The sequence below is a fragment of the Amaranthus tricolor genome, chromosome 3, assembly GCF_026212465.1.
Source record: "Amaranthus tricolor cultivar Red isolate AtriRed21 chromosome 3, ASM2621246v1, whole genome shotgun sequence".
Classification (NCBI taxonomy): Eukaryota; Viridiplantae; Streptophyta; class Magnoliopsida; order Caryophyllales; family Amaranthaceae; genus Amaranthus; species Amaranthus tricolor.
Window position 1 is genome coordinate 28,645,616 of NC_080049.1, and position 17,246 is coordinate 28,662,861.

Genomic DNA, 17,246 nt, shown 5'->3' on the forward strand with positions numbered 1-17,246 from the left:
ATTTAGATGGATAGAAAAAGTAAGCTTGAGAGTAGGAACCGTGATATTTAAATGCTATCAAATAGCTTCCACCTATATAGAATCTGGAAAAAATAATGAAACACAATTTTACCCCTAAAATAACAGTCAATTGTCTCTAATAAATTGTTAGCAACCAACTTCATCTATAATTTTACGTAAATAAAAAGTTCACATAATATATTGGTACACCAATATGTTTCATATAATTTGCCTAATTTGTTTGAAAAGGACCTCACATTTTTTGTGAAGCTTAGTACAAAAATACAAAGAGGGTTGACCTCTTATAGTCTTATTTCTTTCTCCCCTTTTGTTTTATCTAATTAGGACTAGCTGTATTTTTGCAACTTGCGAGTCGCCTTGTGTGTTTCCATCACCATAATTTTTAGGTGATATTAGTCTCATACAAATGCATCACAATTTCCAAAGTCTAATGTTGGTGTAAGAACACGAGGAAAAGGAGTATATTAGCAAATACTACTTGAATCAAAACTAGCAGATACTACTTGAATCAAAACTAGCAGGAGAATCGGGTCCTGTCTCAGTAGAGCACATACTCCCATGTAGGATATGGGTTTAATTTCGCTGCCTCCTCTCCAAGTCCTCCTCTTCACTCGGCGTATCCTGTATCCTAATAAAAATAGCATTTGTTACTATTCAGTATCCACCATTGAGCAAAGCTCACCATTGTAACAATAGTACACCTTCAACAGAGGAACATGGTGTTCACATTCATTTATCAAGTGAGGATGAGACGGAAAATAATGATTGATAGTCTTTCCAGAACGGTATATGCATTCGCAACTGCTTAAGTAACTCAAATGTGTATTCTTCCCAACATGTTATAGCAGCAGAAAAGCAAGCCCAATCAAATGGAAGTTTACTGCTGTCAGCTGTGGATGAATAACATAATACTCTCGTATCCGATTGTATAGCACTTGAGAAAGCAGATCTTAGTGCATGAACAACTTCTTTTTGTTCGTCTGATAATAGTGAAACATCACTGGTATTGTCTATAAAGATTTCCCGTTGTTGAAGGGCTTGCTGTTTCCAGTAATAGAATTGTACAGCCTGCTCAGATATAATACACAGATTGACAAAAAATTATTCAAAAATACAAATGAAATGAATCTAAGTGTTGCAAATTCATATGCAATAGACATCATGCATATGATTCAAGGGTGTTCATCTCCACTCAAGAACTCAGAATACTGAGTATAAGATCTTATGGCTTTAATTATCATATGAATTAACCATGTAGAGAGTAGCGTACTAATGCAAAGAAAAAAAGAGTTGATAATAACCAGATGATCATAACAAACATGTTGAGCAATTCAAAATCGTCATGGCACCTATATCTTCAACGCACCGGGTGAAATCATCAGAAAAAGCATAAGTTGATAATTTTACACAGATGCAGATCCTCAGCAATATTGAGGGTTCAGAAATTCAGCTATATGGTTTTAGATCTTACATGGCTTCAACACATAAAGGTGCAACTATTAAAAAGGAATTTTTGGCATTGGACCTTGACAGAAGGAAAGCTGTGCATATACTAAGACTCTCACCATTACAGAGATTCATGTCTAAGTATACTTTATTATCGACAAAGCAAAATATACATAATAAACAAACAAAGTTACCTGGAGGGCATGCAACAGGTTGGTAAACTTTCTGCTATATAGCTTGTCTTCCCTAACCAGCTGCAAAGGTTCCATAAATACATTGGAGCTGTGTTGGGAGAGTTTTTCTGAAGAACAACTCTTTTCTTGGGTGGGATAGATATCAAATCCCAGAACAAATAATCTTGCGAAGTGTATGTCATATCCTTGTTGATTATCACAAGCTTGGTTCAGAGAATACCAGTACATATTGCTAGGTGCTGGTAAGGGAATGCATGAGACAGGCTCATTATCTGAAATGCTCTGATCCAACAGTGAAAGGAGTTTAGCATCCTCATCAAAAGAACTTTCACGGCTGAACCAAAGGATTAAAGTTAGTCGTTCTCCATCAGTTATCTGTAATGCAATTATTGTCAAAATCCCATGCAAACTCGATTCAAACTACTATAAAGAAGTGTCCCAATGTAAATGAGGGTAGGTGAAGGAACATTATCATTAAAAAAAAATGTAATGAGATATTTTCTTACAGTAACACCAATTCTACTTTTCACTCACACGGCCTTTTTGAGCCCTTGCCAATCAAATATAAAAAAAAACACCGCCAAGTGGGGTTGGATCCCAGCTGCTAGTTACAAACTGCAAAGACTAGTTTTGATTCTGACACGACGACTTACAAATAATGAGTCTCAATAGGAACTAAGATGATCAATGGACACTATACTATGTAGATTTTCAGTTTTACAAAAAGCAATGGTATAGCTTGCAAATGCTTTGAACATTTGCAGAGTCATATAACATACAGAATAGTTTATACAACTTCTCTTCATACCCGACACTAAACCTCCTAGTCTTGGCAACCATAACAATTAAGTAGCTTCACAAAAATCAAAAACAGTCTTACTGAATAAGTGGTACATTAGCATTAAAATTTAGTAAGCTATTTTTATTGGCATTGAGAGAGTACTCATTAGCTATAAAAATTCAATCTTTAAAAAAATCGATACTGCATATGCTATCTCATATACCCAGCTCGTATCAGAATTGAAGTACGGTGGAAACTACCTCATCAACACAATGGACATTGCGGCTGTCAGCAGAGTACAAGACTAGGTCCTGAAAAAAAGCAACAAAATATCAAGAAAGATTACTTCAAGAAGACAAATTCATGAAAAATTAACAGGCAGCAAATCAAAACCTCTCCCCCTGTTTCGAGAAACTCAAAAGAGAATTCACTTATCAAGATAAATGATAAATCATGAAGGTGTTCACCTGAAGTAAATCTATTCAAGCAACCAAGAAAATTTGCTTACCCCAGCCATGGGCACATAATTTCCTGGCTCCCCGTCCTGGAAGTGAAACATGCCACCACTAAAATCTTTTCCGTAGCTGTTCAAATAGCAGACTGCCTTCGTAGATATAGAGAAATTGTCATTAATTCTTTCAAGGGGCATGTTACGTTGAAATGACAAATCAAACAGTTCAAAATTAGAAAAATGTATATAATTTGGGTGCAAATGAAACAAGTAGCAGAAATTGAGACCATCATCACAAGATTCGAACCGACATAACTTCCCCTAGGGGCTAGGGGTTATGGGCTATGGGCTAGGGTTCTGCGATTTCTTCATTTAAATACAAACAGATGACAGATCCATAACTGAGTTAGGATTCAGGGCTGCATCAAGCTTCCGTTGAGACTAGGCATGCGTTGCAATCATAGTCCGAAAACAAGACAATATAGTATTGCCGTATCGGCCTTTGAATTGCAAGAATCTTCTTTACAAATTCCACTCCAACTACTCATATCTTTCTATATATTCAAAAAAGTCACTTTTAGAGCATAGTATGACGAAAGTTGTAAGCAATGTTTTCGATTAAAAAATGATACGTAAACTGGTGAGTGAAAAGTGCCTTTAACAAATTAACAAAAACAGATGTTTCACAAAAAATTATTCTATACTTATAACACTAAATGTATTTTCTCACATGAGACATGATTAAAGAAGATATTAATACCATTTATAAACAGATAGGGATCAGGAAAGGATTGCCCTCTTTTATCTACAGAAACGAAAATGCAGTATACTTCACAATACAAACTAAAGAAATTCAACAACTATAGGATTGCATACCCACCGTAAAGACACGCTGCTTGAGATAGGGCCTGTTATCATCACTGTGCCATCCAATGCTTGCACCTTTATTCCAACTAGCAATACAAATGAGCCATTAGATATAGAGAACTGTAATTCTCAACATAAACAAGACATTGAATGCAATAAAAGGTTAGAAGTAATAGGATTTACAGTTCATTTCGCTTCAACTTCAATCTTAATACGTATCCCTGATTCTTCGTCATCAATAGCAACTCCAATTTACAAAACTTGCAAACAAGTTCTACAGGCTGTTGCTTCCTAAGTACATTCTAAGCATGGATCTTATAAGCAATAAATGCTATAAGATGTGGTAATAATTGATAACGAATTCTTAGGAAAGAGTGAATTTAATTGTTTTTGCAACTCTATATTTTAGTATTGATTTTGCAACTCCGTTTGTGAGTGTTGGTCGCTTATTTCCAGTCCCAAACCAGAATAATGGAGGAGGGTGTGGGGTAGATTGGTGCCAACCAGCTCAATAAAACTTAGTCACATCTCATAATTACAAACCCAAAATAAATTCTAATGGGGCGTCCTCTACTCAGCGACGCACTGCACTTCTTATGCCTGGGTGTAGTGAAAAGTATGCAAAGGTTGCTAGATCGTCGTTCAAAAGTGAAGCGCCACATTGCCCGAGTGTGGTGTCAAATGAGCAAGGGCACATAGGATTCAAGCATAGGAGGTTAAGGAAAATCAAGGGTCTTAGGTGAAGCATGAGATCTTAAAACATTGGTAGCTTGACTAGGATATACTACCTCCGTATCTTTTTTGACATAACATATCCTATTATAAGCAATGTCATGATCATTGCCACATGATCACTTTCGGTATTACTGTGATTAGGGTTTGTTGTCTTTAACTGATTAGAATCACATGAACTGAAAGTGTAGCCAAAATGTTGTGATCATTGCAACATGATCACTTTGGTATTACACTTCGTTTACTTTTAACAGAATCAAATAATGAATATTCAAAATCAATCTGAAAACCCAGAAAACCAACCAGTATGCAAGAAGGGGGAGAAAATCTCACCTAATTAAACCGGTGAATTCGATAAATAATTCATACTCACAATCAAACGTTTCCTCTACTATCTCCTTCAATTTCTCTATAAACAACAATAACAAAGAAATCAAATCATTGAAAATCATCAAAAGGGGGGGAAGATGAATTGATTACTGGAAATGTTAGGGGAAATATCAAAATACCTCGAAGAGAGATGAAAGGCATGATAAGATGTGAAGAATTAGTAGCGATAAGATGAGAAAGAGTAGTGGAGAACACATTAGGCCTGTACCCAACAGTACAATTGCTCTTGTGAATGAATTCCAGCTCCTATAATTTGTAAATGTCACATTCAAAGTTTCAAAATGTAATCAAAAAATAACTTTCTGAAGAAATTGAAATTCAGTACAGGAGATGAATACCTTACAAACATGTAGAGGAAACAAATTTGGAATGATTCGACGAGGGTGATCCTTAGACGCCATTAATGGCAATCAACTTGTGCTCTTAAATCCAAAGCTGACAGGCACAGCCTAACTCGATGATAAATTTGCGTTGCCGGTTTATGAGGATTTTCCATACATACTTTCGACACATGAAGTTTGTAGTCCTATGCTTAGTTCGTGCCCTACATCATCAATTTTTTTTAGCCCTTAATGATTTGATTTTATATTTCTTTGATTTGCGTTTTTAGTCTTATTTTATGTTGTCTTACTATGTGGTTTTTTTTTAAAAAAAATTTATGAGTTTTTTCAAAGTTGAGTGTCTCCTTGCCTTTAAATAATAACTGTATATTATGTTTCCATACTTTTTTTTTTGAAGTGACCCTCCCATACTTTGATTATGGCTTTAAGTATACATGGGATATAAAGATGATTATGATAAATAGAGGTGAACACGGTCTAGTTTGATTTGGTCTGATACTAAAATCATATCAAACCAAAAATTCCACTTTGAAAAAATTTTCCAGACCGAACTAGACCGTTTTAATCACCAGACCGGACTGGACCAAATCGTTTTACAACGGTCTGGTCTGATTTAGTATATGATTTTTTATTTTTATATTTTTATTCAAATTAATACATGTATTTATGCAAATATTTTACACCTACAATCTATAAATATAATAATTTGTAATTATTGTTAACATCAATATCATTCAAGTATATATTACTATATAAAAATAACTACATCTTGAAATATCTAGGTAACAACTTAATTTTTTAAATAAAAAATTATGATTTTCGACCATAGTACGGTTTGTTGTCCGATCTGGTCTGGAAAATAAAAAACCGAGATCAGACCGTAAACCTTAATTTAATTTGAAAAAAAACCAGCCAGACCATTTTAACCATAGACCAGACTAAATACTAAAATTTCGGTTTGATCCGGTTTAATTTACGGTTTAGACTAAACTTTGTTCAGCCCTAATAATAAATAATTCATATTCTAAGCTTGAGACAACTAACTACTAATAGTTCAAACCTCTAATCACAAAGGATATTTCATAGACCTGGGTACTCATTACTAAACAATTTTCACATGGTATATGTATTAGTTCTTTAAATTTTCTTGATGGTGAGACATTCTCATACAATAATTTTTGTATTGATATAGACAACTAAACTGGATCCAACCCATTTTAATATGAGTCGAGGCATACACGTTTTCAACCGTTGTAGAGCCCTAGTGGTGATTTGGCAAGAAGCGTGCTGCGTGCACCACAACTTAGGCTTAAAAAAGTAAGAGTATTGAAGTATTCGCACAAAATGGAAAATGCCTGATTCAAACGCATGAAGAAGCAGCAAGGTGTCTAGAAATCCATCGCTGTCCAGATGTCTTCTCCAACTGCAATGGCGAATCCATCGTTGTCATCTCCTGCAACAGTTTACCATCATCACTCTCTCAATCGACGCCATTTTTTTCCTTTTCCTTCTCAATCTATCTCCATTTCATCCAACAATTTCAGATTGGTCTCTCTTTGCTGCCAGACTCCCGATATTGCTGCCTTGTCTGATTCCTCTTCTTCTTCTTCTCCATCTCCTTCTTCCGCCATTGATTTTCTTACCTTATGTCATCGCCTCAAGGTACTCACTTTTCAATTGCATTACTTTCCATTTCTTTCATTTTTTGCTCTTTTAGTTTTGCTATTGTTGGCATTTGTTAATATCTATGTCGATTTTACGCTCTAGATTTCTGAAGAACTAATGCTTTTAGTATTTTACAAAACGCACAAAATTGCTTGCGACATTTTAGGCTCTGATTTCTGCTTATGTTTTCACAAAATGTCGCATGATCTTCAATTAGGTTCCATTAAGTTTATAATCATCAATCTTGTTGTGGATTAAGCTAGAGAAATTGTGAGGAAAAAACTTAAAAGAAGAAAGACTATGACTTTGGTTTTGAGCAAGCAACAAAATGGAGATATAGACATATAGTAGATGAACATAACTAATGCTGGGTATCTTAGGATACCACATCAATCATCAATTGTATTTTAATAAGTGATATGTACAATTGCAAATGAATATGACATATATAAACAATGTCACTCAACCTCACAAACCTCCAACTGTATTTGCTCACATACATGGAGTGCAAGCTCTCTCTAGCTATCGTGTGTCTGCATTCCCTTACAAGTTTTTGGACACTTAATAATAGCTTCAACAAGCTCACTACATAAGCTACCTTCACCAACAACAAATAATCGAGAAGTTTCAACAAGCTTCTCTCCCTCAATGGTGGCTCTTCCTTCTCAATGTAATTCTTACGGTGTAGTTGATAGTTGGTATTAAATGGTGGGAATGGTAATGGAGTGTAATTTTGGTGTGAAAATCTCTTGACAAGTTCAATGGTCATATTTACTTCATTTATTTCATTTTCTTGAAAAATTCATTTCTATTATCATTTGGATATGTAATAATATTATGCGGTAATGGAAAATTTTGAACAAAATAGTTTTTATGATGATGTTTCATTAACATGAGAACGACATGGTACATTTCATAAATATTAATATATACACTACTGATCTTCCTCATTAACTTCTCATTTACACCATTTAGTATCAATAACTATTAGAGTTTCTTTTAGAGCTTGATGAGCATCAACAAGCTTCACCTCACTCTTCCTCAAATCCTTGGAGCTTTGGTTATGGGCCTAAAGAGTCAAAACAATATGACCTCTTACTTAACAAAGTCATCACGCTTGCCAAACACCAAAACGAATGCCCTAACACTATGTGCTCATTCGACCACTCTTAGTGCTTGTCCTAGCAATCTTGATGCTTGTACAAGCAAAAGCCTTCGAAAGATCGAGTTCTTTTTTGCTCATTCAAGCAACCATTATGCTTGTTCAAGCAACCCATTTCACTCAAGCACAACCCCAAAGAACTATCCACCCTTTGCTTTGCTTGGCTCTACTTATATTGGAAGAGATTGGCACTTGGAATAACAAATCTTTATGCTGTCTTTTGCTGGGTAATCAGCATAAATCTATGGATTTGGACATGTTCTTTTCATTTTAAACTATAAATTCCATCAAATTATCAACTCGATTAATTAATACCTTATTCCACTTTCTATCTTGAATGATTCTGTATGTGTGTATATGTTTTGGTGTTGGGGTGTTAATAATGAATAAATAATGCAGTCAAGGAGAGGATCAATCTCCATGCTTGTGTGTTTTGGTGATAGGGGCGTATTTTAAAGGTTTTAAGGGGAAGGATGAAATGAAATCATCGAATTATGATTAGCCAAGAGCCCTTTCGTTACCTATTGTTTGGGGCATAGAGTAAAGTTGTATGCTTTGTCTATAGAGGCAATAACAGGTGGAGTAGAGTGTCCAACCGCACATGGCTACTAAGTTAAGAGAACTCAAATATTTGTTTACATCACTTTTGTTTTAGTTTAGTTTTTAGACCCCAATATATTAAAAAACAATTGTGAAATAAACGAGGTCTAAAAGTGTATTGTATATTTTTGCTCCACTCCTAGATATAGATATGCTAAAAGAATTAAAAAGGTAAAGGTTTCAACTTTCAAGGGTAACTTTTTCGTTCTTTAATCTTCGTCCACCCATGTCAATGGTCTATCCCTTTTATGCATAAATCTTTGCAAATGTACCACATTGTTCAACTTCTTATTTTACTGCTGGTTGCTAATTGGTATTGATTCGAAGAATTTTATAGTATTCATTGAACAATGAATTTCATTGTGTTACTACTATTTTGTCTTTTATTTTTATTTGCATTTTATGTATTCAATAGCTGTGCATTATGTTGTGGTGGATAAATGGCTAAGATGGAGCATTGCACTGCTTTCCTCTCAACCATGTTTTAAAAATATGTAAGTCAATTTATCTTGCTAGACTACGAAAAGGAAGGGATGGATTAATCATGATATAAAAGGCCCCGAATCTATTGCTGATCATATGTACCGAATGGCTTTGATGGGTTTGATTGCAAGTGACCTTGATGGTGTCAACAGGGAGAGGTTGGATTTTATCAATTATTTTTGTTTTGGGATATCAATATTACCATTGCTGATGGAATTTTTTGTGGTGTTTTTGATAATGTATTGGACAGATGTATCAAGATGGCGATTGTTCATGATATTGCTGAAGGTATTACCCTTTTCCATTTTAATTTATGTCTCCATGTGTCGTGGTATTTTATAATTCATTGTGTTGGATTTCTTTGTCAGAGAGCAAGCTTGCCTATCCTGTTAATTTCTCCATGACTTTAGGATTTGTCGGCTTTGTGTAAACTGAGGTAAAAAATTGTCATGTCTCTGCTGCAAATGCATTGTTACTTGGGAGTTCCATCAAAGCTCCATTTAAATGCAACACTTAGGTTGCATTTTCTACTCGCACCTTGTGTACTTCCACAAAAGACTATATGTATACCCGCCAAACATGACTTTAGGATTCGTCAGGTGTATTAAGTTAATAAAACACTTATCTGTCCCCATTCAGGTACGATATTGAGATATCACACTGATTTTCATTGAAGTGAAATCATAGAGAGAGAAAACGGTGAGTGTGGGACTGACTTTCGGGGAAAATTAGAGAGAAAAAGAATGCCAAATAAAGTACATTTCAATTATTTTGGGATGGAAGCAGTATCATTACATTGACATGTTCCTCTATGCTGGTATCCAGTCATTTCTTTAGTTTTAGTTCAATAGTACTAGTTGCATCATTATTTATCATTTTTACCTTTGGTATTACATTATATTTATTTATGTGTTACCATGATTTTTTATTTCTAAATATTGTCATCATTCTCTTGGTAATCTTGGACTTTGTCTAGCTATTGTTGGAGATATAACACCGTCTGATGGCATACCGAAAGCAGAAAAGAGCAGAAGAGAGCAGGCAGCATTGAATGAAATGTGTGAAGTCCTTGGTGATGGAATGAGAGGTTGGTATTAGGCTATTAGCTTCCTCATCTCAAATATTTAGCATTTTCAATTTTTAATCAGTGCTTCAAATTGATTATTTTTGTGCTGACAGCTGATGAGATCAAAGAACTGTGGTTTGAATATGAAAATAATTCTTCTTTGGAAGCTAATCTGGTGAAGGATTTTGATAAAGTATGTTAATTCTAATAATTTCAGCTATTTTCTTTCTGTTACTTGAAAGCAATCTATTCTCATAACTTAAAAGAAAAATAGAGTAATAGTTAGTTATAATGTAGTTAATATTTATAATGTTTTTCTATGCGCATGCATCTGTGGCAATGGAACTATGAAACTCATGTGTCCCTTTGTTTCAACTTAACTTATTGGTCCACCATCTTTCTAATCTGTTTTCACATTTATCCAGGTTGAAATGATTCTTCAAGCATTAGAGTACGAAAGTGGTAAGGCTTGTTTTCCATATGAATATTGAGAAATTAATGATTTGATTATGGATAAAAAGTAACATGTATCATGTAACACGTAATAGTCAGAAATCTATTTTTGCTAATCGCTACTACTTAAGGTTAAACTTTTTACTATGGTTGTGCTGATGTCTGCCGTCTGGTGCTTTTTGTATAACTGCAAATTAGTGGTTGCAACTTTTAAGACAGAGCTTCCTTATGCATCTGTGTGCTCTTCTATATTTTGTCTCTTTTCTTGTCCTTCCCCTACATTTTCATTGAATGTGATGTTCTTTTTTTCATTTTCTTATAGGGAATAAATGTTGTATCAAATATGTTAGTTGTTGGATTCTAGTGGACGCGTTAGGCTGCCTTCCATAGTTCCATATATTGGGCCACAAATTATTGTCGCTGAGAAAATTAAAAAGCTAGTTTAGTTGACGATGCCTTTTTGGTGTAGTCCTTTCTTAATCACTGACGAGAATGATCTAGCTTATATTTGGCTGATACGCCTTAGCACTTTTCATGAATTGATTTTTGTAGAATGCTGAATTTGAGGAGAATTATTTAAAGTGTAGTACACCTACTTGGGTCTAAATTTAAAATGCTTGTGTTTCTTTCAGCGTGTAAGATTTTTGAGTGCTGCAATTTATGTAATCTCGTCTGCTTATCCAATTGTGTTTTCTCATTTTTAAGCACACAGGGACTCTTTTACACTGCTACACATTTGCAAAAAGTTTTAGAATACTTGGAATGATGTTCCAACACTGGAAGTTTACATGTTAATGTTTATTGCTGTAAAATGTATTCCCTTTCTGTGAATCTCACTTTTTCACCCTCTCATTTTGGGTTAAATGTTTGTCTTAGTTGTTCCTGAAACATTTTTTGAAGTGGATTAATTTGTGGTCAGACTCATGAGACATTCAAATTACTTCTGCAGGTGAATTTTAGTAGAGACAATAGTGATACCAGTATGCCACCATAGGCTGTGCTTGTAAAAAAATTGATGGTAATCAATCTTAGTTTTAAAAAGCTCTCCTACTCACACTTGAGGCTAGCGCCTTAGGCGGGCCATGAGTTGGGCACCTTGAAAGGCCTATGCGAGGCGATTCCTTAAGGCGAGCTCCTCAGAACGCCTTTTAACACCTAATGATAAGCGCCCCAGAGCACCTTAGTGAGCTTTTTGGTCTTAGCCTTAGAAGTTTATAGGTGCGGACACCCATTTTATCATCTGTGTTACTCTTCTTTTTTATTTCCCTTCTTTTTGCTACTTTTTTTAGGATTTTTATTTTTTGTTTACTGAATTTTGGGGCACCTCACACGCCCAAAAAGCTAGCATCTTCGCCCAGCGCCTAGAGTTAGGCTTTGGGGACCCTTAGCGGCTAGCGTCCTAAAGCGCCTCACATCTTTTAAAACTAAGAAAATAATCACCAGGTTATATGAATTACATGGTTACAAATATAATCAAATAGGGACCGACCCCCCTCCCCCTCAAATTGATTTTAATGGTGTAAGGTTAGGCCCTAAGAAATTCGAGTTCTAAGATCACCAGAACTCCACTTTAGACAAAAAAAGGTTATATACTTTCCTTGTCAATGACAGATATGCTGATTGCTGAGATCCATACGACTATAATATAATACTCCATCAGGTTCACTATGTTTCTGAATCTTTTTTAGTGAGTTTCTATCAGGATCCCCTCATCTCCTAAGTCTTAAGAGTTAAGGGTGTCTCTCTGCCACGTGTGTATGTTGCATTGCTGCCAGCAGGTATCACTGTTGGTGCTAGACATGTAACATTGGTGATTCATTCTCTGTGCCTTACCTCCAAACAAAAAGAAGAGGAAATGATTTAGATTTGTTCCAACCTGTGTACTTCTAATGTGAGGTTTATTAATCTCAAAAGTTGCATATGGGTTTTAATAATTGGAACCATTGCTGTGGCAGCTTCATTAGGGCGGTGGGTACAGCTGCCTCCATATAATTTTCCTGTTACTTCTACTGGTATCAAGCTTTTGTGTGTTAATCTGCACTAGAGCTTGCTTTTGCCAAGTTGGCTTCATGCAAGGAGTTTTAGAGTATAAGTATTTTTCTTGTTTTTCTTGTTTGTTGTTTTTTTTGATTTACTATGTTGTATACCCTTTTACAATGAGAGTACCTTATGAGGTAACAAAGATACTTTTTGATATTTTTGCATGTATTATTTTGCTAAACCATTTGCTATATTATTGGGTTTGTTAAGATAATTATTTGCACCAACATTCTTCAATGTCTAGAACCACCATGGAACAAGAACAAATGTGACGCCTTCTATCACGCATCCATGAATGACTGCTTGTGTAAAGTTGACCAAAATTTTATGTATTAATGTGTCCTGATGTACTTTTTCATAGTCTTCGTGCCTATTTCTATGGTGGATTGTAGATGCTATATATTGGTATTCTTTTTCTTTGGCATTAGTACTTATGGTTACCTTTTCTTATACCATACATATATATCACACCTCTGTAATGAGATCCTATCCCAGACCCTCGTTGTGGGGAATGCTCCGTGCCCTTTTTATGCATAAACTATATACTAACACTCTATTGATGTTTCTTAAATGAGATTACTGTTTGTTGACTTGATAAACCCGCTTGCTTAGTGTGGTTGGCATGAGTTGATAATGTTTATTTATGGACATGTCAATTGTCTAGTGCTGCAAAGAGGGTATTTTGATTTCGCCTTAGTGTTGATATTTTGATTTGGCCGATGCATTGAATGTTTTCTTAACTTTGAGGTCTGATTTTGCATTTTATTAATTGTTTGACAGAGCACGGGATGGTTCTTGATGAATTTTTCTTGTCTACAGCTGGTAAGTTCGCATTATAAATTTAGAGCAATATGGCTTACACTCGGATCTTTTGCTTCTTCGCTAATAGACTCCACAACTCTACTTGCAGGGAAGTTTCAGACTGAACTAGGAAAAAGCTGGGCTGCTGAGGTTATATCTAGAAGGAAGTCTACATTAGCAGATAAAGGAAACTGAGCACTGAACTATCAGAATATTTTCTGATCTTTTCTAACGGGGCTAATGTCATCTCGACCTGGACTAGTTTTCTGGTGCTCGGTTTATACACAAAGGGAGATGATTTCCTCCATGGTTTTAAATTTTGTATTTCTGGAAAGCTGATAAGTTAAACAAGGTATTTGTGATGCTCTTTATTCAAATTGAAATAATTAGAATTGGTTCTATCTTTTTCTCCAGATATCAAAAATTGTACGGACACACACATTTCATAAGAGCCTCACATAATGGTAATAGATTGCAGCTTATTATATTCTTTTTGTCTTATTAATTTTGCTTTTGGGGTGAACTTATTTAGTTAGTATAAGAATAAAACATAAAAGTAAGTTGATAAAAGAAATGTGCAGATGATTTGTAGGAGAGATTGAGTTTGTGGATGAAATTAAAAGACAGAATACAAATTGATTGACAAAAATTAAAATAGTAGCAAAATCTATTGGAAAGTTGTAAATGGAAATGGAAAGTTGTAAATGGAAAATGTCTTCAAATCTATTTCTTTGAAAAAAGTGTAATTATCAAAAAAGAATAATAATTTTTTTTATTTTTCGTTACATAATGGGAGTACTTGCTAGTTGCTACATTTTTTTTTCATATGTTTCTATTTCATAATAGAAGTATTTGCTACATTACTATATGTCTGTTATATAACTTGTAAATTATCATATTACCCCTTCTTTATTCTTACGATATACTTAATTTATTCTTACACTTTAATTATTATTTAAGGACAATAATGATATTTTCTATCGACTAATTTTTTTAATACTTGTATCAAGTCGAATATTGCGAGTATTATTGACAGTAGTATGAAGTATATTTTGAAATTGTTGAATAGTTTGATAGAACACATGCATATTGCATAGAACGTTAGAAGCTACGCTTCTTGTTGCTGCCAAAGAGATGATAAGTTGACCACAGGCTGGAGTATACTTCTGGTTTTATGTAGTAACATCTAACATGGTGTCTTAGTGGGAAATATTGACTTTTTGCAATCTATTCCCTGTATTTTATACACCTCCCCAACTGTCTAATGATTTAACTTTAAACATTAAAGGGTCGTTTGATTTTAATATATATAGTTTTTTTAATATGATTTTATAATTATTTATAATATGCATTTGGGGAGTATTATTTACTACTTTTGAGTATGCCTACTATTTATGTTTCAGTGCTAACAAAGAAGAATAATATTGAAATGTTTTCTACTATATCTCATGGAGTACGAGTTATGACCCATCATTTACTACAAAGACAATAACAAAATATTCATCTATTTTTTCACTATTAAATTTGCAAGCAATTAAGTACAATAAAAATATTTCTTTCAAATTAAAAAGAGTACATAAAAACATATGGTAGCGGAGTATTTTCTTAACGAGTACTCAGTCAACACAAAGGTTTTATTTATTATTATAGTCAAAAATAATTAATTTTTACTCATGTATTAAGAATAAGCTCACACTTAGATTATTTTTAATAATTTAATATTTGTTATTATTTATTTGCTTCGAACGATTCCTCACAATACACCAATTTATATATACCCACTATTTATCACTTATTAGTGTATCACTAATACTTCATTTTTTATCTAAAAAAAAACATACCCAATAATCTTAACTATTACATTTCCACCCCTGAATCACCACTACCCACCCCTTTGCTGCCACACTAGATATGATGGGAGCAAATGCACATTAAAGATGAGATTATTAGTAATAATCGATAGATGAGTTCATTCACAGTGGATGAGTGAAAAGCTAAATTATTTTCGACAATTTTTATCATTTTTGATATTATATGATAGGCTGTAAAGAGAAATAGTATGTGATAATCAAACTCAAAATCTTACTTAAAGAAAGCAATACTTTAACCAAAACAAAACTCAATTCTCACCGATCAACGCTAGTATGAGTATAAGACTCCAAAGCCAAATTTGTTGGTGGTGTTGTGGGTTGCAAAGCATACAATTATTGTACCTCTATTCTACTTTTGTGACCTTTATAGATTGCTACAAAGATGATTTGTTGGCCCTTTCTGCGTGTTTTGATGGTTACCTGACTTGCAACTTGTATAATTGTATTCCTATAAAGTTTCGAAAATTCCATGATGTTTTGACATGATCTATTGATTCCTCACATCACACCAATTTATATATACCCACTATTTATCACTTATTATAACTTATTAGTTATCACTAATAATTCCTATCTTTTATTATATTTGCTATATTTAAACTTTATACAATTAATATGTTATTTTAATAATTTATACTTTAAATTATGCATAAGTAGATAATATAAATAGTTAATATTATGCATAATTGAAAATTGTCAAAAATTTATATTAATGATTTTTGTATTGAAACGAATCAAACAAGATCATACTTTGACTATATTATAGGTTATAGATTAAAAATAAAATACAAGTTAAGAGTGATATGGAGTAGAAGTAGTAACAAGTAATCACTTTCTCCTATTCTTACTATATGTTCTATTTGAATTGCATATTTGTCAATGTATTAATTCAAACATTAATATTTTTAATTGTTCAAAAAAGTTGGCATTTTTTTATGAATTAAATATGATTCTATTTGATCATATTTTAACTTAAAAATTTAAATTATGAGTATATAATACAAATTAAAAATAATTAATAGTGAAAGCGCAAGCCTCAAAGAGGTTCAACAAAGAAAAACAAATGAAAAATATAATGCAAAATGAGAACACAAGTGTTTATGAGGTATCTTGAATACCTCCCCCTCAAATGTAGTTTATTATAATGAATTCAACAATTACAAGTATAATAAACTCCCTTGTCTTGAGAACAATCTCTCAAGACCACAAATACTAAAGCAAAGTAAGAACACTCTCAAATTTCTAACAATGCAATAGCCCTCTCAACAATATGTGTGTTTGTGGTGTGTGTTACTATGAGTGATGAATCCTATTTATAGGCAAAGTATTCATCACTCTTAGTATTCCCTCATAAATCACCATAAACTCACAATTAACATCCTAATTAACTATGACAATTAACCATAGTAATAAACATCACAATAAACATTACATTAAACCAAGAAGTAATGCTCTTATTCAATGTCTACACAGGAATTCTGACCAAAACAGAATCCAATGTAGTCTTCTGATCTTCCGCTCGACCCGAGCCATTACCTCGCTCGGTCGAGCGAGCTTCCAGAGAAGCTACTGACTTGTTCTGCACACATTGCTCGACCGAGTCAACACCGCTCGACCGGTCGAGCAACACTTCACTCGATCGAGCGGTTGGTCGAGCCACTCACTGTTCTGCTTCTTTATTTGTTGCTTTGATCAAGCAACTCTCATCAACCGTTCCAAATCTTAAACCACCCATATTCGACACATCTTTATCGACCCTCTCTAAAGTACAAGACAAAGCATGTTGGACTATATGTTTAAAGTAAACGTCATCACTAAGATTATAGGCACTTGCTTTAACAAATAGAATAATTTCAGATCTCAAATAAAACATCTAATAAGG

At 33.9% G+C, this 17,246-nt stretch overlaps 2 protein-coding genes across 2 annotated transcripts; one reads left to right on the forward strand and one right to left on the reverse strand.

Moving 5' to 3' along the window:
- Positions 1 to 5,506, reverse strand: LOC130807422 (uncharacterized). Its single transcript, XM_057672626.1, has 8 exons — positions 5,221 to 5,506; positions 5,002 to 5,128; positions 4,826 to 4,901; positions 3,774 to 3,846; positions 2,951 to 3,046; positions 2,703 to 2,753; positions 1,662 to 2,036; positions 1 to 1,089 (listed from the first exon to the last, which is right to left on the reverse strand). Exons 1-8 carry the CDS (start codon positions 5,281 to 5,283, stop codon positions 751 to 753), a joined length of 1,200 nt encoding a protein of 399 aa, XP_057528609.1. The 5' UTR covers positions 5,284 to 5,506; the 3' UTR covers positions 1 to 750.
- A 954-nt stretch (positions 5,507 to 6,460) lies between these two features.
- LOC130807424 (uncharacterized) lies at positions 6,461 to 13,983 on the forward strand. The gene is made up of 8 exons (XM_057672627.1): positions 6,461 to 6,885; positions 9,167 to 9,291; positions 9,384 to 9,421; positions 10,110 to 10,220; positions 10,313 to 10,392; positions 10,625 to 10,661; positions 13,473 to 13,514; positions 13,603 to 13,983. Exons 1-8 carry the CDS (start codon positions 6,634 to 6,636, stop codon positions 13,686 to 13,688), a joined length of 771 nt encoding a protein of 256 aa, XP_057528610.1. The 5' UTR covers positions 6,461 to 6,633; the 3' UTR covers positions 13,689 to 13,983.
- The last annotated feature ends 3,263 nt before the right edge of the window (positions 13,984 to 17,246 follow it).

Coding starts and splice junctions, on each gene's coding strand:
- LOC130807422 (XM_057672626.1), bottom strand. CDS start 5,283: ATGGCGTCTAAGGATCACCCTCGTCGAATCATTCCAAATTTGTTTCCT. Junction 3,847..4,825: donor GAATTCACCGGTTTAATTAG/GTGAGATTTTCT, acceptor TTGTATTGCTAG/TTGGAATAAAGGTGCAAGCA. Junction 2,037..2,702: donor ATGTCCATTGTGTTGATGAG/GTAGTTTCCACC, acceptor ATTGCATTACAG/ATAACTGATGGAGAACGACT.
- LOC130807424 (XM_057672627.1), top strand. CDS start 6,634: ATGTCTTCTCCAACTGCAATGGCGAATCCATCGTTGTCATCTCCTGCA. Junction 10,221..10,312: donor CCTTGGTGATGGAATGAGAG/GTTGGTATTAGG, acceptor TTGTGCTGACAG/CTGATGAGATCAAAGAACTG. Junction 13,515..13,602: donor ATTTTTCTTGTCTACAGCTG/GTAAGTTCGCAT, acceptor CTCTACTTGCAG/GGAAGTTTCAGACTGAACTA.